Raw genomic sequence first — 20,763 nt, 5'->3', positions numbered from 1 at the left:
ACCTACTTAGGTTAGAATAAACAAACCTTGGATGAAAAATCCATGGTTGTCAAATAAAGAAACCATTTTGTATGCTTAAGGCACTTTATGCAATTTATAAGCAAAAGTTGCTCATTAGGCAAATTTGGGTTTTTTAGTGTTTTTGGTCAAGAAAGCCTAGGACTAGGTGTTTTTAGTTGGTTTTAGATATGTTGGAATCTTTTCCAAGTAAATGTAAAAATTGCACTTTTTGTGCAAGTTGCATAGATGAAAAGTTGTAAAAGTTGCTCAAAATTGCAACTTAGTGGAAAAAGGGTCATAACTATTAAAGTATTGGTTGTAACAGTTGAAATACATATAGGAGAGATATATACCTCATTTGTGAGGTCTAGAGGGCATTAATGTATGGATTGGAAGATGTTGCAAAGAAGGAAATTCAGTTTTGGGGCCGTTTTTATTGTTGTTTTGCATGTTGTACAAACTGTCAGACCAGATCTAATGGATGTTTGAGATGGAGCTTTGAATCAGCTTTCATTTGCTTCTTGTCATAGTTCTAAGTGTTTTCTTGCTCAAGTTATTGCATTTTTAGTGAAACTAGGTTTTTAGGATAGCATTTTGGTGCATTCAACAAAGATGGACCTCTAACTACAGTTTCCTTGGTTGGAATTTCATAGCCACTTGGGAAATGGTAGTTGGTAGGGTCCTCTTAAAGATTCCAGGGTTCCAAAACTGAGGATGTGTTTTGTGATTTTTCCAATCAAGCCCTAGGTCATGTACCATGAAGGATTTGACCTCTTGTAGTGTGCTGATTTGTGAATGGCGGGTGTTTGGGACTTGGTGAAGGGCTGAGCGTTTGGAAATAAGTTATTTTAGTGTTGTCGGTCATTCTTGAGTATTGAATTCATTTCCATGACCCCATTACCTACTAGTTGCTTTGTAAACCAAGCCTAACTTGATCACTTAGGTATGTGTTGCTTTGTGAAGGAAAGGAAATGCTGGGGTGGGGCTAGAACTTGGTGCTTTGGGGTTTGAAGTAACTTTGAAAAGGGTATTCAAAAACCTAATTTGTTTTGGGTCTTGTTTGAAACTTTGTGAAGTTGCTAAAAGGGGCTCACAGGGCTACTAGACCAAATTGGGGTTTGAGGCTTTGTGCAAGTGTATGATTCAAACCAATGATGTAGTCTATGGTAAATAGGTGCCTAAGATCATTTAACATCTTAGAACCCTTGGGACAAACTTCTCGGGTGTTTTCCTAGTATTGACCTAGTTGTGGGAGATTGGTGCAAAACCCATAAAGTGGGCAAGTTTGGTTCTTTGTCCTTGGATTCTTGGTGAAGTTGGAGAGTGTTTCTTTGATCCATTGGAGGATTGGAGTGTGCTGAAACCTTGTAATAAGGTTGAAGATTTGATAGCCAGTTGGTTGATTTCAAGAGTGGGAAGCCCATTTGAAGCTTCTTATTTGTGCTCTCTGCATCACTCCATCGCAACACTGCTTTGATACCATGATAAGTTTAGCTATCTGATTTGTCGAATTTTATTCACTTGAAATTTGCAGCCAGTATTCTTGAACAAAATTGATTAACATGAACATGGCTGTTAGACAATATAATACTCAAATGGATAAGCTGATTTCTCACAGCAATCCAAAGCTTCTTTCAGATTAAGCTCTGTACTTTGTATTCGATAGACTGACTTTACTCTCAGCTGAACATGAATCCCCGAGTTGTTCCTTATATTTGATATGCAGAAGATTGTAGGAGTTTTATGTGTTCAATGATTTCAAATATTGGAAGCAGACGATGTTTATAAGTGACTGAGAGTCATGCATGATAGGCGTCAATCAGAGGAGTCATGACCTATCAAGCATGACTCCAGTCACAGTGTATGTTGACAAAGCAAAACAAACAAATAAAATGCCTCGGATGAATTAAATTGACTGAATGACATAGGTTTATCAGCCTTTGTTTAATATTAATGCACATATTATATATTTTTTGATTTTGAGTCTTATTTAATTATATATATATATATAAAATAACTATATCAATATATATATATATATATATATATATATATATATATATATATATATATATATATGTTAATCTGCAATAATAATATTTAATATAATAATAGAAATATATTACATCAATATATTTTCAATATTATTATTATTATTATCCGACAAAGCTGCACATTAACATAAACATACTCATTCTGAAACATGGTTGACCAAAATAAAAATTGTATTTCTCCTACCATCAAAAGACCATGTTTAAAAGCAATATAACTTAGCACTGTTATCTATATAATATAAATAAGAAAAAAACATAATAAATGTGCTTTTCCAGCACTTTGAGTTAGTGTCACAATAGCAGCGATAGGATAGAAACTAACAATGGAGACGATAAAAAGCATTAAAGGGAGGTTGCAGAAGGAGATCCCATGAACAATAAAGAGAAACTACTACTGTGAAGGAAGAAAGATGATGCCTATACTCCAATAGAAGATATTCAAGAACATAAACATCTCTTAGCACCAAGCAAGGGTGGGGATCGATCTATCAAAGGAGCAAAGTATGTCTGTAAGAATGCACATTGTTAGTCGACTGGATGGTTCCGACGGTGTTGTCTATTTTGTAGCCGACGGGTAAAGAGTTTGTAGCAGATGTAATATTGTGGCCGATGGACTCCTTTGGGAAGGTTCGGCGGTAGTATTTATATCTCGTCGGGGATCATTGTAAATTATCATTCATCTACTATTGCAAATATTATTCTGCTATTATATTCCATTGCCTGTATGCGTTGATTTCTTTACCACTACGGTAAACATTTGGCGCCGTTGCCTTATGAATCTGGAAGGTGGGAGGAATGAAGATTAATGCCAAATCAGCTTAACAAAGATCAGAATAAGGTCAAGGAAAAAGATGGAACCCGTACTGCGCAAGAGAATTTAATTCTAGCACAGCAAGCCGAACGCCGAAGAAGGTTCCAAAAGCTTGCGAAAGGAAACAGGAGTGCAGAGGAATTGTTGGAGGAGACTCAGCAGCGGGTGGAATTGGTGGAAGAAGCACGGAAGGAGTTCTTGAATGTGTTCGCCAAGGGCAGAAAATTCAGACGGAAGAGCATCAACTCACACGGCTCGCAGTGCCGAGGGAGCAGGAGCGTGGAGTGACCTCTTCGTCCGGGATAGACTTCCGCGGGAATCAACTTCAGAAGATCCCTCTTCTTCACCAAAGTTCGTAGTTGTCGACACCTCCGCTGTGGGAGTTCAGATCTCCGATGTGGGAGTGCAGACTGCCATTGTGGGAGTACAGACTGCCGGTGCGGGAGTGCAAACCTCCAGTGTGACAGTACAGACCTCCAGTGTTGTAATGGCGGGACCCAAAGAAAAGCTGCCGAAGTTTGAGGGCGATGGTACAACCGACCCCATCCGACATTGTAAGACATGTGAGACGATTTGGTGGGCAAACGAAATCACAGATGCCAACGAATGGGTCAGGCAATTTTCGGCAACCCTACGGGGTGTGGCGATTGACTGGTTTTCGGATACGGATCTACAAAAGTTGAATACCTGGGATAATAGTAAAAAGGAGTTATTGGCGGAGTTTAAACTCTTGCGGGATGATAATGAAATCGTAGTGGAAATTTTCAATACCAAGCAGGGGAAGCACGAAATTGTTCGTGTCTATGCTAGGAGATTAAAAGACTTAATAAACAAAATGGAAAGCAAGCCGGCAAACGGATTGATGAGAAGATGGTTCGTGGACGGCCTACAATCGGAATTGCGGAGGAAAATGAAAATTGTGCCACCATCGTCATATGTGGATGCGTATAATAGAGCACTGGATCTTGAAAGTGAACAGAAGACAAAGAAGAAGAAAACTAGCTCATCTTATTCTGATGACGACGAACCTGCCGAAGATGATAGCAACGACGACGAAGGCAGCAGCAAGAAAGTTCGGGCCCTACAGAAGGATATGGTTTGCATGATGGAGTTTAAAAATATGCAGGAGCCAAAAGGAAGTGAACTGTGGTGTACGGAGTGTAAGAACGATAGCCATACTAAAGGATCGTGTCCAAAAAACCAATTTTGTGACATTTGTCAGATCATGGGCCATTCGACAAAAGACTGCCCCTTTAACATGAAGACAAGAGGATCTCCGCAGGTGCTTCTCACACAGGAGGCTTCCCCGTTGGGTAGTAGTGGAAACACGAATACCGCCGGTGCTACATCCGGAGGATACAGGAATAATCGGCGTCGACAGAACAATAACAACAACAATAACAATACCAATACGAGCAGAAGCCGGATCCAGTATGATGCAAACGGACGGCCGATTATTCAGTGCCGAGCATGTATCTTGTGGGGGCATTTTGCGCGGGAATGTCCAACAGCAAATACACCTCAACTATTGTGCTGATGGTGCGGACCCGGCGATCACGATGACTCAAAATGTCCAAAATCCGGAGTAAACTTGATCATTGTTGGAGTAGATGAGGAAGAAGTTCTGGCAATTACGCGGCAACAAGCAAAAGAATACCCGGACCCCGCCGAAGAAAAGAAGAAATTTGCGGCAGCAGGGGCGGAGGTTGGAAAAGTATCTCAAGCAGTAACACCTCTGGACACCGCCGACACTTCAGCAAGGAATTCCGCAGAACAAAACATAGTACGAAAAATTTTGCAAACGAAGGTGCAAGTAAAGGTAAGTGATTTGCTTCTCACCATGCCCCAACTTCGATTTGCTCTTTCAAATATGGCAGGAGAGTCAAGCCTCGAGAAGGAAAAGTCATCGGGAGAACCGAGTTGACGAAAAGAAAAGGAAATTGTTACGGGAGGAGAAGATCAGATGTTGCTGGCGCTGACATCCGGACGGCACCCTGCAGTTGTCGAGATGGGGATACTTGGACATGTTCTCATAGACACCATAGTGGACGGAGGGTCTGGCGTAAATGTATTGCCAGAAGAAACTTGGAGGAAACTTGGACAGCCGACATTGTGGCCTCCAAGATTTCAGCTATTGACTGCCGATCAACATGGCATTAAACCACTGGGGATTCTCATGGCACAGTCGGTAACCATTGGCACCTAGCCGTTCCTGATGGATTTCGTGGTGATTCCGTTGAAAAGGAAAGGCTATGACGCCATCCTAGGCCGCGGGTGGCTTATCGAAGCAAGAGCTCGACACGACTGGAAGAACACTTTCTCCCTCGAAAGTAAAGGCCGTCGATTCGTCATTGATCTGCATACCCAAATGGTAGGGGAAGAGGCCCTCTCGTCAAATTCTGTGGGAGAGGAGGACGAATGTAGATGACGGATGGAACCGGATCAGGAGGGCGTCCTCTGATTGGACGGGGGAACAACGGATGACGACTTGGATTCCGTCAACAGTCTCTACCACTGGCAAATGGAGGACTATGAATTATTTCACAGCTGCAATGTTCTGTCAATTGAGAACGAATATCCAAAGGAGTTTAGTGAAGTAAAGGAGGGGGAGGCACCGTTGGATGTTACACCCGCCCATGCATTCAGTAAAGGAGAGACAATCAAGTATAATGAAGCTACGCTACAAACGATGAATTTGGGGGACGAGCAAGAGCCGAAGAACATACTAGTCGGAGATAATTGGGATCCAGTACTCAAGGCCGCGGCATTCAAGATATTTATGGACTACAAGGATGTGTTTGCATGGACATACAAGGACCTCAAAGGAGTACCGTCGGAATTATGTGTGCACCACATCCCGCTGGTCGAAGGAGTTGTACCTGTACGAAAGCGACCCTACAGGATGAACAAGAACTATGCCGCACGGGTTACGAAGGAAATCAACCGGATGTTGGAAGATGGCATTATTTTCAAGATATAGACCAGCGAATGGGTGTCACCGATAGTCATTTCATTGAAGAAGGATACTATTCAAATCCGGATATGCGTTGATTTTAGATGCCTGAATGCAGTGATGATCAAAGATCCTTTTCCGATTCCTTTCACAGATAGCATTCTGGAGGAGGTTGCAAGACATGAAATCTACTCTTTTATGGATGGGTTCTCCGGATACAATCAGATTTCTATAGTGGAGGAGGATAAGTTGAAGACAACGTTTGTTGTTGAAGATGGGGTCTATGCGTACAACCGGATGCCTTTTGGGTTGTGTAATGCACCGGCCACATTCCAGTGGATTATACTGCATATCTTCAACAGGATGTCTGTGGGAAATTTCAAAGCCTTCTTGGATGATTGGTCAATATTTAGCACAGAGGATGGACACTTGGCAGCACTTGGTGAATGTATGGAGAGATGTCGCAGAGCCCGACTAGCGTTGAATCCCAAGAAGTGCAGATTCATGGTTTCGCACGGAAGACTACTCGGACACATTGTCTGTAAGGAAGGGTTAAAGACGGATCCCGACAAGGTGAGAGTCATTCTTGAAATGCAGCCATCTACTAATGTGATGGAGGTAAAGTCTTTTCTCGGGCATATAGGTTATTACAGGAGATTTATTAAAAATTTTGCTAAGGTGTCCCAACCGTTAGATAAGCTAATCTGCAAGGAAGAATCATTTAGATGGGACAAAGAGCAGGACGAAGCATTTGAAGGGCTAAAGGTACGACTGGCTACGGCACCCATATTGGCATATCCAGACTGGAATAAGGAGTTTCATGTTCATGTGGATGCCTCCAACTATGCAATCGGCGCGACCCTGGCACAGACTGGTAATCACGGACTAGATCATCCAATATACTTTGCCAACTGGTTGCTCTCAAAGCCCAAGTAGAACTATAGCACGACTGAAAGAGAAGCGTTGGGAATGGTTTATGCTGTGCAAAAATTCCGTCATTATTTGCTTGCTACACCATTTGTGTTTTATGTTGATCACCAAGCCCTATTGTACATGATTAATAAACCCGTCATCCAAGGGAGGATCAGCAGATGGCTACTACTGTTGCAGGAATTCACTTTCAAAATCATTGTCCGGCCAGGAAAGAAACATGTTAGTGCCGACCACCTGTCGCGGATCAGAACAGGGGAACCAGCGGATGGTGTGAATGATGACTTCCCAAACGCACAGCTGTTTCAGATTGGGGTACTGCCGAAATGGTATAGGAGTATTGGCAAGTACCTGTCAATAGGACAGTTTCCCACGGGGATGTCACCGAATGATAAGCGCAAGTTGATAATCAAAAGTCGTACATTTCAATTGATCAATGGGTTGCTCTACAAAATGGGGCCGGATCATATTCTTTGGCGGTGTGTGTTGGAAGAGGAGATACCGCAGGTGTTAAAAGAAGCACATGAGGGTCTCGCGGGAGGACACATGGGACCCGACACCACTGCACAGAAGATATTACTCGCAGGTCTCTGGTGGCCGACGGTGTACAATGATGCGCAGGAATGGGTCATGGGATGTGACACTTGCCAACGGGCCGGGAAGCCATTGAAGAGAGATTTCATGCCACTTCAACCCTCTCATGCGCAAGAACTTTTTGAGAGATGGGGACTAGATTTCATTGGACCACTGAAGGTGAGCAAGACTTGACGGTGTCGGTACATCATTGTTGCAACGGAGTACCTGACCAAGTGGGTGGAGGCCCGTGCGTTACCAGATAACTCGGCCATCAGCACCGCAAAATTTATCTATGAACAGATCATCACAAGGTATGGAATCCAGTTACAATTAACAAGTGATAGGGGAGGTCATTTTGTTAATCATGTTATTCGACTGCTCACCACTCAGTTCAAGATTTATCATTCACTATCAAGTCCATGCTATCCAAGAGCGAACGGACAGGCAGAGGCCACCAATAAAATTCTAGTATCCATCATCTACAAATCCTGCGCAGTGGAAGATGCCGATTGGGAGGAGAACTTACCCGCTGCCCTGTGGGCTTACTGCACGGCGTACAAGGTGACGACAGGGCACACACCATTCCAGTTAATGTTTGGACAGGAAGCAATGGTTCCCGCAGAATTCATGATCCCTAGTATCTGAATAGCGTTGGAAAACAAGCTGGATGATGACAGAAGCTTACAAGAACGATTGAATAATTTGAATAAACTGGAGGAGAAACGGTTGTTGGCATAGTGGGTGACGGAAGTGGCACAGAATAGACGCAAGCTCTGGCATGATAAGCATTTGAAACGTAGCAGATTCCAGCCAGGACAGTTAGTATTGAAGTATGATGGCCGTAATGAAATCAAGCCAGGAAAATTCAAAGTGTGATGGGTTGGACCATATCAGATCCGAGAGATTGGCGACACTGGAGCAATCAAACTGGCGACCTTGGACGGACAGGAGATGGCTCAGTCAGTTAACGGATCTAAGTTGAAACTATATCGTGCAAGAAAGTTCTCACCATCATTGAATCCTCCGTCATCGTCATCACAAGATTGATTCTGTCGCCGCGACGCCATCTGGGGTACCTCTGTTATTTGATTTAAAAAAATAAAAAATAAAAAATAAAAAATTATAAATTGGGGGCCCCGTGGACTGAAAAGCCCCGCGGGCAACAGCCTGTCCGTGGGCAGAGTCAAAGACCCCGCGGGCAGCAGCCTATCCACGAGAGTGAAGCGAAAGGTCCTCGCGGACAAACTGTCCGCGGGTTGTTAAAAGCCCGCAGGCAGATGTCTGCGGGCATAAAACTTGGCTAAAGTTCTCTGCCGAAAATAAAAGCCCGACATCCTCTGCTCACAAAATACAACGCCCTCTGCCAAAGCAAGCCCCGCGGACTTAAAAATGCTGAAAATCTCTTCTGCGGGCAGTCTCCGCCGGCAAGAAGAACTCCGCCTGAGATTGCACGAGTTGCAGATTTTGTACAGATTACACAAGTTGGAAAGAAATGCCCTCAACCGTTGGTAAACTTGAAGGCCTGCAACATGGAATTATATAAGTTTTATTGAAGCTCTGCAATATTTGGATGGACTTAATAGTTCACGATTAGAGAAAATTGCCATCTACAACATTTTGATATAGTTGTCTAATGCGTTGTTCAAAGTTAGAGTCGGCGATAACGGCATCAAGATTGTACACTAGGCTGTGTAAGGTTTGGTTGCTTCTCGTGAGGGCGGTTTTGTGACAACGCAGGGAGATTTTGTGCATTCATCACAACAGCAATAAAATTGTTAAGTCCACATTCTCCTCCAGACGGGATTCCTTGCCGAATACTCTAAATACACTTTGCACATATTTCTCTTCTTCTCGGCCTGCAGGGGATTGGACAGGTAGTCTTCCGCAAAATTTCATTGGGTTGCCGTGGGAGTAAGGGGAACTATATAAGAAATAGCAAATAAGAGGCCACCTTCATATGGGATCGGCAGGCAAGCAGAAGCCGTGGAAGAGTCAGTTGGCAGCTAACATGGAAAAGAATTCCAGAGTTTTGGCATCGGGAATTCGAGTTGCAGGCCCTTCCGGTTCCAGTAGCAAGAAACAGAAGACCAAGGAGGAACTCACTTATCTCACCATCCAGTTTGAGAGTCTTAGTGGAAGCGAATGCCAGAAGTGGTGGCAGGAGACCCCTGAGGCAGACCAAATTAAACAAATTTTGATAAGGGCACAGGTACATTGGGCTATTCAGCTTCCCATCTTTTCCATCCGGTTGTTTGAATCAGTATTGCGCACTATGATAAAGACATATAGCGCTCGGAGCAGAACGAGTACATTCCTGTACAAGCAGCATCAGATGATAGTATCTTTTAAACCTAGGGATTTCACTAGGGTTTTCGGCATCCCTGGCCCCGATGGGAGGAAAGTGGAAACCAAGAATCATAAACTGTCACGGGAACAAAAGGAGCATTGGATAGATCTAGTGTGCAGGGATCTTACACCCGTGGAGAGGGAGACATCGGTTCAGGGGACAAAGTGTAGAGGGCTTTGCAAAGACTTTATTCAGGAGGGTCATTGGCGTTGTATCATGGACGTCATCAAGAGCAGGTTGACAGGCGCCACCCGAGCCTCAGATATCGCATTGCCGCAGATTGTGTTTATGAATGGTATCATGCAGGGAGTGGTATATGATTGGGCCTCAGTGCTTGCCGACAGGATGGAGGAATTCATGACGCTTCAGCACCGAACATTTTTTATGCCACACCATGCCATTGGGTTGTTTCTAGAGGCTGTAGCTAGCCAAATTCCAATGGATGGCTTTGAGGCTCCTCCAAGGGGCAAGTTGGCAGACGGGGAGCCTTGCGTATTCTACTGGCGACACTTAGATACCGGAGGATCAGCATCAGGTCACAAGAAAGTACTCCGCGGATTGGCCGCTTTTGGAGAGACAGATAGCGGATGGGAGGGCACTTCGATGAGTGACGAGGCTGAGTCCGTGGAAGAAGAGGTGAGCACTTCGATGGAAGTTGATGGTGAGGCAGCGGGTAGTGGGCCCACATTCTTTACCCCTCCTCAGCTGTCAACTTCGACGCACTTGACTACCTTTTCGACAGTCATTCCGGCGTTTGGTCAGCACCGTGCCCCAGTCCTTATGACTCCTCCAGCGGAGGCAGATGTCCCACGGACAATGACGGAGGTGGTCCCATAGGCAGTGACGGATGTTGTCCCACAGAGAGTCGCCGAGTCATTGCCAACGGCTGTAGCGGAGGTGATTCCAGTTGTACCAACAGATGTCACCATCACAGTCCCACCGAGAGCACAGTTGCCACCGCCAGAGTCTAAGCCGCAGGTTCGGTTGGAGGTCATTGATTGTGATGCAGTGGTCACCGTCTCATCATCTTTTTTAGTAGAGGCTGAGTCAGCCCAGCTAGTACTGGAGGTGAACATGGAGCTTGCGCAGTCCGATCAATCGGAGGTGATGGATAGAGCTAGTGAGTTTCTGAGGCAGCAGTTCCGACTCACTCCGGCGAAGCGGGGTCCGTCCATTCAGGAACATCACCAACAGTACCAGAGCCTCAGCTTCAGGAGGAGGGAATGCCACATGCCGTGGTTGCGCCAACAACAGAGAAGGCGGCACCGGATGTGGGCATGGCTCCCGCTGATGAGGAGGAGAACAGTGATGCGGAATGGTCGTTGGAGGCCTTTGCCAAGGAGGACTATGGGTCGGATGAGGACAGGTGCCGGGATTACCTTAGGACTATGAAGTCTGCATTGAAGAAGGGACACGATGTGGCAATTCAGGCCTTGACTCGGTAGAGGGAGTGGCACTTGATCAGAGCGCATATCCATGGGATTTGTCCTCGGCGATTTCAGACTTGCTTTGTAGACAGAGGCTGGCTGGCGACGGAGACAGCTGAGATGTTGGCAAATTGGGCCACTGAGCCGGAGTTGGGACCCAGTGACACCCCTATGATGAAGCTGGCACATGAGATTGTGGGACTATACAAAGATGTTTACTATGGTCGTCGGCATGCAGAGGCGAACAGGGTTGCAACAGAGAGATCATTGGCAGCTGAGACTGAGGCTAGACAGAAGCTAGCTGCCGACTTGGCCGACCACCAAGCAGCATGGGCCACAGAGCGGGCAGCACTACTGGTAGATTTGGCAGTAGCGGTGCAGGAGAGGGACGTGGCTAAGCAAGGTATGGAGGTAGCAATTCGAGATAAGGATGCGGCTCAGCATGAGATGCAGTTAGCCAGGACGCAAGCCATGGATGCGGCGCTTCTTCTAAAGGAGGCCGTCGAAGTTAATTCTCAGATTCAGATAGATCTCCGCATCAGGATAGAGCAGGTGTACGAGTTACGTCGCCAGCAACACACTTCTGGGACACCCCCTTCTCTCTAGTATTTCTTTTGTGGTCTGTAAGTTGTCTCCTAATTTTGTTAGTCGTCAAGAGACGACTGTTTTTTTGGGGGGGATGGTGTTAGCTAACTGGATGGTTCCGACGGTGTTGTCTATTTTGTAGCCGACGGGTAAAGAGTTTGTAGCGGATGTAATATTGTGGCCGACAGACTCCTTCGGGAAGGTTTGACGATAGTATTTATATCCCGTCGGGGATCATTGTAAATTATCATTCATCTACTATTGCGAATATTATTCTGCTATTATATTCCATTGCCTGTATGCGTTGATTTCTTTACCACTACGGTAAACACACATAGAGAGTCATGTCAAATAGTAGGGAAGGTCTTAAGAGACTGAAGGGGGAAGATTTGACAGCATTGCCACAAGAACAAAGGTAGTGTGCTATCACGAGGAATAGATAACCACGTAACCACAAACAACCAACGTATCTTAGGGGGAATAGGAAAGAAGTTGTCGTACAATCAGAACAGCCACTGTTTTGGGTTGGTATATAATTGGAGCATCATACAAACAAAAAAGAAAAGTAATGATGTTGCAAGTAGCAAATAAGGTTTCCCTAATGATTTTCATATCATTCACAAGAGGACAAGAGGATAGACAGTTAATAATGGATTCTAGAACAGTAAAGAAAAAAATTTGGACGAAGGACTAACATACATCACCATCAAATAGATCTTTTGGAATGAACAGAGAAACGAGAGTATTGCTTTCAGGTGTAAAGAGTTCGAGTAGAATTGACATAAACCTAGGCAAGAAGAAACTAAAGCCAAAGGTACAAATGCAAGTACAGAATGGGTTGGAGTACAAGAAGGATTGTGGAGTGAGTGAAGGTAGTCTTCAAGTGGTTGGAGAAGATAGCTAAATAGTTGAGGGAGAGAGTGAACCGATGATGGTTGGAGAGGCCACACCCACTTCCTTGGGTAGTGGTTTGGCGCAAGTTTTGCTTACTCAATCGATTCTCTCAAATGTAGCTTCATTGACACCACCTACATTAGTTGGTGTCATGATGCTTGCAGTCCTACTACCTAGATTTAGGCAACTCAGGACCACGATCTCCATACTACCTACTAGGGTAGACAAGACAATGGCTACCTCACCCCAATAGCTAGAAGTAGTAAAGCCATGGATAGTATTGCTTAGCAAGTAGAGGTAGTTGATCTTTTTGAGGAGTTGGAGTTAGGAAGCATGGGATGCCTAGTAGAGCGATGGAGGTAGTTGAGGATGAGGCACTAGTGGCAGTTAGGACTCGGTAGCTAGAGGATAACAAGCAAGTGATTACGCAACACAAAATGGTGCGGCGAAAATGGTGGCAAGTGCTAGTATGGAGGTAGAGCAGCCGATAGGGTCAGAGTTGTTGGCCAGAGGCACTTCATCACAAGCATGGACAAAGATGAGCACTTGGCTCATCATTTTCAAATACCACCTAAGACATTGGTTGGTACAACTAACCTCTCATGATAGCAAGAGATACCCCCTCTCAAGATACTCGATCTAGAGGGAGAGTTCCCTCTTGTCAAGGAGTTTGAGAGGGAGAGCTCTCCAATTAGGCAGTTGGAAGAGATTCCTTGAGATGTAGTCATTTTGAAGCCTTTGAAGGAGCTCAGTGACTTGGAGTAGTATATCCCAAAGATGATTGTAGGAGTGAGGAGGATAGTAGCATCTATTCGGTCATAGGGTCACATCATGGTCGAGTGGTAGATGGGGCAGCTATCGAAGTTTGCAAGTGGGGCTTGTGCTCAAGAGTTCCATCAATGCTTTGGAGTCCCATAGTTGGTCAACCACAAAGACTTTGGAGATGTTGGAAAGTTGGAGTCTTTCACAAGGTGTGGAGGAGAGCCAAGTTTAGGTATTGTTAAGGAAGATCGAGCAAACCTTTTGTGAGGATTACTACAAGTAGAGAAGAACCCAACATGTGGCATCTGGGGCTGAGGCCCAATGGCTAGCAGTAGTGACCACTCAGAAGTTTATGTCCACCTGACTCCAAGAGGTAAAGAAGTAGTTCTCCTACCAGAGAAATGAATTGGCTAAAGAGAGGGTTACATCAGCAATAGAGAAGGCTGCTATGATGGCACTGTTGGAGGCAGAATAGGCAGGGAGGGTGGTTATAGCAGCCCAACTAGAGGAGTGTATCAAGCAAGCTATGGTTGAGACTCTCCTAGCCAGTGCAATGGAGAAAACTAACAAAAAAGATAAGGAGATTCTAAAATCCACTTTTATTGTCAAGACGACTATCAAGTGCCAACTAGTGGTTAAGCAAGATTTGAAGCTACGTACAAAGCAAGTGTACCAGTTGCATGCGTGATTGGTACCCACACCTCCATAAGTCCCTTCTTCTTTAGGGATACCCTCTCAACCCCTATTCATCATGCTTTCTTTTGTGTGGTTGGTGTAGTTTTGTCATTGTCCCCATTTTGTTGTCCATCATCAAGGAACATCTTTCTTTTTTGGGGGGATGGTGTTGTCGGGTAATTACAAATTGTTAATAATTATTAGTTGAAGGGGTAGGCAGTTGGGTTGGTGGAGATACTTGGCATTACAACCCTTTGATTTTTATACATGTTATGGAATTACATTTGAGAGACATCATTTTGATAAAGTAGTGGTTGTTGGCATTGTTGTAACTATTATTGTAGACATTGTAACCATTTGATCAATCAATAAAGAAGCTTGTGAATTCTCTAAAGCATTGTGTTCTTTGTTCTTCTGTTACATTACTAGTTATTCTTGAATGTATTAACGGAATCCCTATGAGGCAAACAAGCGGCATATCTCACTCCCTATTCTTGTGCTAAAACATTTGTCTTGGTAATTTTTGAAAATGGAGTATCTACTAATGTTGATACTAAGGAGGCTGTTTGAGCAAGTAATTTGGCTAAAGATTACAAAATTCTTCTTGATATTCTTTTTGAGGCTGGTAGAAAGGGTTAGTGGCACAAGGTAAAAGGGGAAATTATGGTGGAGATTCATAATGACGTTCTGTTCTCGAGTTTGTGTAAAGGATTTGTTCTCCCTCAATCCATCAAGCACTTGTCTTTTCTTGAGACAGGTGTTCTTGTTTCTTCTCCTCTTTATTGCTGTTCACATTTCTTCATCTCATATTGATGTTCTTGTTGCTTCATCTCCTATTGTTGTTCCTTAATAGTCATTAGGGTGTCAAAAGAACATTGTAAGATGGAAGCCTAATGATGTGATTGTTGGGCTTTTAGACAAGGTATTTTCCCTAGGTGTTCTACTAAGGCTGAGTTGGAAGGGCAGCTTCAAATGGACATCCAATATTCTTTCAATGCTAAGTCACTTGCTTGACAATGGTATTAGCTTGTTGGAAAACTCTTTGGCAATCTCCTCAACATTTAGAAGATGGATGCTTCATAGTTGGAAATGAAAGTTTAGGTTCAGGCAGTTGTGACTACGAATAAGCTTTTCCTCTTTCAGTTACAATCCAAAAGTTCTTCCATGTGGTCCCTGGCTTTTAGGAAGGATGGCCTTTGTTTTTAAAATTTGTCTATGGGCTTTAATTTGATGAACGAGTATTAGTGGTTCATGTTTCTTCTTTGGGATAGATTGCTTTGGCTGCCTTTGTGCCTTATGATTATTGCCAATGCAGGGAATCATAGTGTTATTTATCCAATCATTGTAATGAGCCCGACTAGCTCAATCTCTAAATACTTTGACAATTGACCAATTTTTAAAGTTCTGTATTGGATTTTCTTTGTGTTTTTTTGAAATTTTATGCTTTTTATAAGTTTTTGCAATATAAGTGACAAATACATGAAAATCAATTCCAAAGCACTAGCTTTGGCCATTTGAGATTACTTGTTCCATTTATTGCAAATCAAATTACATAATAATGTTCAACATAGAACCTGGAATTAACTTGCAATCAAAATGGAAAAACCTGGATATTCAAATGTTACTTGGTAATTATATCAAAAGCCCTTCAGCTTCTGATCACAGCTATCTCAGCTAGCTAGATACCCAACTATGGGGTGGAATGAGCCTCAATAAATGGTTGAACCGCTCCAAAGTCAAGATGCTGCCCCTGACAGACTGAAATGGGTCTATAATTCACCTGTGGCTGTCTCTATTACGTATAAACCTCTGTTCTAAACCATTGTGAACACCTATAGCTAGCCGCCAATGGTATCTCTCTGCAATTTATTCACAAAAATCAACCCTAAATTATCAATACTAACAATTTCAAGCCCAATTATGGCTTCTCTGTGAAGCCATCACTGAACGCACAATACCAATGGATCTTTCACCGAGTGCTGAAATTGAAGAATTCTCACCCTCCAATGCAGATGAATTCCAGAAACCTTTGTTTCTCACAATTCCCAAGAACAACTCCAAACCAAGTCAAAAAGCAATAATCATATAATGAATTGATTTTTCCCTGTGAATCTTTTATATTATTCTCAGCTTCGTTCGATTTTAGCATTGGCTTTTCACATTAAAACAGTTTCTTTTCCATAATATGGCGTGACCTTGGTTTATAATAATTAATGTGCCCCCTTTATGATCAAGTCATTAAATGTACATTAATTACATAACTTGGCCCATTCACTTTATTCTTTTTTCTAATTGGTCTTTATACTATATTATTAATAAAGTATGACTTTATTAATAATAAAATAATTATGAAAATAGGCTATAAAATCTCCTCCAAGGAATCAACTACAAATCCAGATATATGCTACGAATGCTAGACATCCAAGTGCTCTGCCAAAAGCGGTACTGAGTGAAACCAACTTACTGTAAATAGTAAGTCTTTGAATAAATGTGCAAGCCAATGATGCTAAATCTCAACACTGCCAGAAACCTATTCTGGTGCTTTGCAAAAGATAGAAACCCTTACTTTCCTGAAAATGACCATACTACAAATAGTGTGCCAGACTAATCCAAACAAAGAACAACCCATAACACTCATGTCCTTTGAAATGGGAATTGGCCTCTGGTTCTGCAAACTAAGACCCACTAACCATCCGACCTAGACCACGAGGGCCAATGATAAGCTAATCCACTGCACAAACTAACGTGACCTAAAATGGGGACATTATAATCACAAAATTCTAAAATTGTTTATTGTTTGCTATATACCGTGTGTTTGAGAAGAGCAGCAAGGTCCTCTCTACTTTGATTACCTCATCTTCATTAAACGCTATTTAGGGGCAACAAATTGAATTTGAAGACTCTTGTTTTTTTCATTGTTAGTATAAATTGTGCCATACTTCTATGAATTGCTCAAACAACAAGAAACACCATTTTGTGAGGAAAATGGAGCATACACTTACTACTATTGAGAAATCTGTTACATCCTTTGAGGAGGTACAAAAGGAAGACACCAAAGAGAAATCTCCCATGGATAGCACACAATTGTATTTCTTTTATTGCTGTTATATACAATTTTATGAATCACTTTGACTTTGGGTTAGTTGTTCGCTAGGTTTTGCCATTTTGTTCCTTTTTTCTTGGCTGTCCTGCTGTTCTTACTGCTGGTCTGGGCATTTTCACAACCCCTGCAAACCTCAATAAAAAACATCCTTTGATTATAATAAGAAAACCACAAACATTAGAAGATGGATGCTAAAACAAAGTTAAAACATAAGGATGATGGAACAAAGACAAATGAATGCAAAAACAAAGTTAAAACATAAGGAGGATGGAATGAAGGAAAATGAATGCCTCATATATAACAATATGTGGTGTGTAAAATTGCAACAAATCAATGGAAAGTTAGGTAGGGAAATAATTTTTCATAGCTACAAGACATTATCAAACTTCTGTGGAGTTAAGAATATCTGCCACAATTTCCAACGAGTGAAGAAGCAATGTTTTAACTGGTTTGATGATGGTACTGGTTGCTGCATAGTTCTGAAGAAAAATTCCATTTCAACTAGTGGTTCAATTTTATATTCTCGGAAACAAAGGGAAGCTTCGATGTCATAATATAAAATCCACTTTTACCGGGGTTATTTTTGAAGGCTGTGTAATCATGTTTTGATATTCTGTATACCATGAGCGTCTACAATCAACTACATACAATATGTCAAATGCTGGAAGAATGTTACTTGCACTCATTTCTGCCTTCACTCTGCGCAACAATCCACCCCTGGAAAAAATAAGCAAATCCTTTGCCATCACAAATCACAAGAATCGCAATAGTAGCCTTGAAAACAGATTTCAATCAATAAAATTAAAAGAAATAACGTATAAAATTTAACAAAGATTCTGATATGGGGTGCTTCAAGTTTCTTACCAGTTGGGAACCCCAGGTGCACTTCCAAATGCAACTACAACAATGTTTGTATCGATTCGAACCTGATCTATCCCCACAGAATGCTCTAGCTGAGAATAAAATTAATGAGCATTCAGCATGCATTTCGAGAAGGAAAAATATAAATAGAATAAATTATTTATGGCTGAAAAGAAGATATATTATCGAATAGCATGCATAATGAGGAGATAAATTCTAGGAATTACATAAATAATGTTGAGCTTTGCACTTCCCTAAGAGTTAGTATCTTTATATGCCCTAAACATTTTTCCAAAAGTACAAACACGTTTATAATAAATTAATCTTTGTTAAGTATTCAATACCTCAGAGCTAGTAAGGAGCTTGTAATTCAATGGTAGAGGATCCCTGTACTTAGTAGCACCCTCATTGAATAGATGATAGTCGACACATACAGACCATGACATATCTTGCTTTGAAACCAAATTCATATAGGGAGATCAACTTAGTTAAATCCAGAATCTGAGTCCAAATTTCTCCTCTTTCCCGTAGCAGTTTATAGTTTATACAGAATTTCTGGAAAGAGATTCAAAGATTAGATCAAGCTGATGTTAAACTAAGAAGTATGCTGGGATGCCTGTGGGTTCTTAAATACATCACCTTACTTTTGTAACAATTTTTTGAGTTGTGGCTTTTGCAGGAAAACCAGCATAAATGTTTGTGGAGTTGAGAAACACATGATTCTGGCAAAAGATAAGACATAAAATCTTCTCTCCATGCAAGGTCAGTTTCTTGAACTGTTTTGCAGACACTGGTCTTCTGGACGCATTCCAGTATTGCAGACATCCCTATTAATACAGTGCTTTGGAATTGAATGAAGTTTTATGGAATGTTTCTGTTTGGAATTCTTGAGATTGATATCATTAGTTTGTTTTGTTATGCTCAAGTTAGTAGAATAATTAAGTTTGCAAGTTATGTTTCTTGACCATTATTGTGTATGTAAGTAGTGTTTGAATTAGGTTATGATTTGCTGCTACTGTTCTATCCAAGAGGCTGTTGGATAGCTGTCAACTGATGTGCTTCACAGCATCTATATACATTAAGACAAGGCACATATTTGGGAGTTGTCACTTTCATTAGTTTGATTGCATTTTATTTTAGAAAAAGGGTGAAGCACTTTGACCCAAAGCTATGAACCGGTAAAGCCACAAATGGGGTACCAAAAACCATCATAACATGACAATGTTGGTTAGTCCTTTTCAAGGCATTAGTATTGGAGTGTATGTCAACTGGGCTTAGGTGTAAGCACTATAATATTATACTATACTTCAGCGCTACTGCTTAATCAAATTTAGCCAAGACCAGAGAGTAAACACCTTAGAACCAAAGCCTGTAGTACTAAATGAAGTCAAAGTAAATAGTGTCCAAAGTGTCACTATAGGAATATTTTGTTTTTGGACAACATGAGGTGCCACAAACTAAACGAGATAATATTTGTTGGTCTAATATCTAAGTAACCAGTGTGGATATGGGTAAGAGTATTTGGTACATGGATATGGGAAAAACAATTTTTGGGCTTTGGGTGCATGGGTTCAAGTACACACACATATACACACAAAAAAAATATAGAAATATACGGAAATAAATCATTTGATATTAAAAAATTGACAATAAAAAACAATAATTGTCTTCTGTTGTCGATAAATGTATCATGTAGCCGACGGGTAGAGTAGTATCCAAACGGGCGCGTGACGCTTGAGTCACCCCTTCGGAAAGGTATATGTACACATCCAAGATGGACTTTGGAATCATTGATTGATCATTGTAGTAATTGTAATCGGATTGTAATCTGCAAGTGCATACATGAATAAAGTACCTGTTCTGAATTAAGGCGTGTTATACATGTGTTAAACTTCTTACCCTGTACGGTAAACATTTGGTGCCGTTGCCAGACGAACCTGGAACGAAGGAATGATATGAAGATTGATGCCGAATTTGCCAAAGAAGGATAGGAACAAGGTAAAAGAAAAAAATGAACTAAGTAGAGCAAAAGAAATTTTAGTTTTAACACAGCAAGTAGAGCGTACACAGAGACTTCAGCAGATTGCCGAGGGGCACCGAAGGGGTGAAGAGGCATAGATGGAGGGAGTGCACTCACCTAGTAGGCTGAGGAGTGCTGAGGAATTGCTGGAAGAAACTCAACAACGCTTGAATTTGGTGGAGGAAACAAGGGAAGAATTCCTTAACCTGTATATGCCGAGGGGAGAGTGTTCGAACGGAAGGGAAGCAACTCGCACGGCTCGGAGTGCTGAGGGAGCACGAGCGTGGAGGGATCTCTTCGTTCCTGATACACTGGACGAACGGATACAGGCGGAGAATAGAACGTCACTTGAAGACTTTTTAGCAAACAACGCGGTTGTTGGAAACAAGACTGTTATACAGAACAGCACGGAAGTCTAGAACAGTGCAGGAGCTCAGAACAGCGTGGGAGCACAAAACAGTGCGGGAGTCCAGAACAGCGGGGGTACACAAGTACCTCAGAATCAAAGGCAAGTAACGATGGCTGGCCCTAAAGAAAAATTACCCAAGTTTCAAGGTGATGGTTTAGTAGACCCTATTAGACATTGTAAAACGTGTGAAACCATATGGACGGCAAATGGTGTGACGGATGAGGATGATTGGGTAAGACAATTTCCAGCGACCCTACGAGGTGTGGCGATAGATTGGTTTTCTGACACCAGTCCTTAGAAACTTAATACATGGGAGAATGTTAAAAAAGAATTTATAGTAGAATTCAGATTACTCC

At 42.2% G+C, this 20,763-nt stretch overlaps 1 protein-coding gene across 5 annotated transcripts in view; it reads right to left on the bottom strand.

The window, feature by feature from the left end:
• Nucleotides 1-20,763, bottom strand: part of LOC149563326 (uncharacterized) — a 266,540-nt gene that overhangs the window by 37,970 nt on the left and 207,807 nt on the right. For 2 of the 5 annotated variants that reach the window (XM_089826669.1, XM_089826671.1), the window contains 2 exons: nt 17,982-18,070; nt 17,690-17,834 (listed from right to left, as the gene is read on the bottom strand). The exons of 1 other annotated variant lie outside the window; for it this stretch is intronic. In XM_089826669.1, the coding sequence (XP_089682795.1) occupies nt 17,690-17,834; nt 17,982-18,070 (234 nt within the window). Of the gene's footprint in view, nt 1-17,020; nt 17,242-17,689; nt 17,835-17,981; nt 18,071-20,763 lie in introns of those variants that run through there. 2 more of the 5 variants (XM_089826673.1, XM_089826674.1) reach the window with 2 other exon arrangements.

Source organism: Cupressus sempervirens, chromosome 4 (assembly GCF_028749045.1).
Source record: "Cupressus sempervirens isolate cs-2001-9-10 chromosome 4, ASM2874904v1, whole genome shotgun sequence".
Lineage (NCBI taxonomy): Eukaryota > Viridiplantae > Streptophyta > Pinopsida > Cupressales > Cupressaceae > Cupressus > Cupressus sempervirens.
The sequence above is the reverse complement of the archived record's forward strand: the minus strand, read 5'-3'. Positions and strand labels throughout refer to the sequence as shown.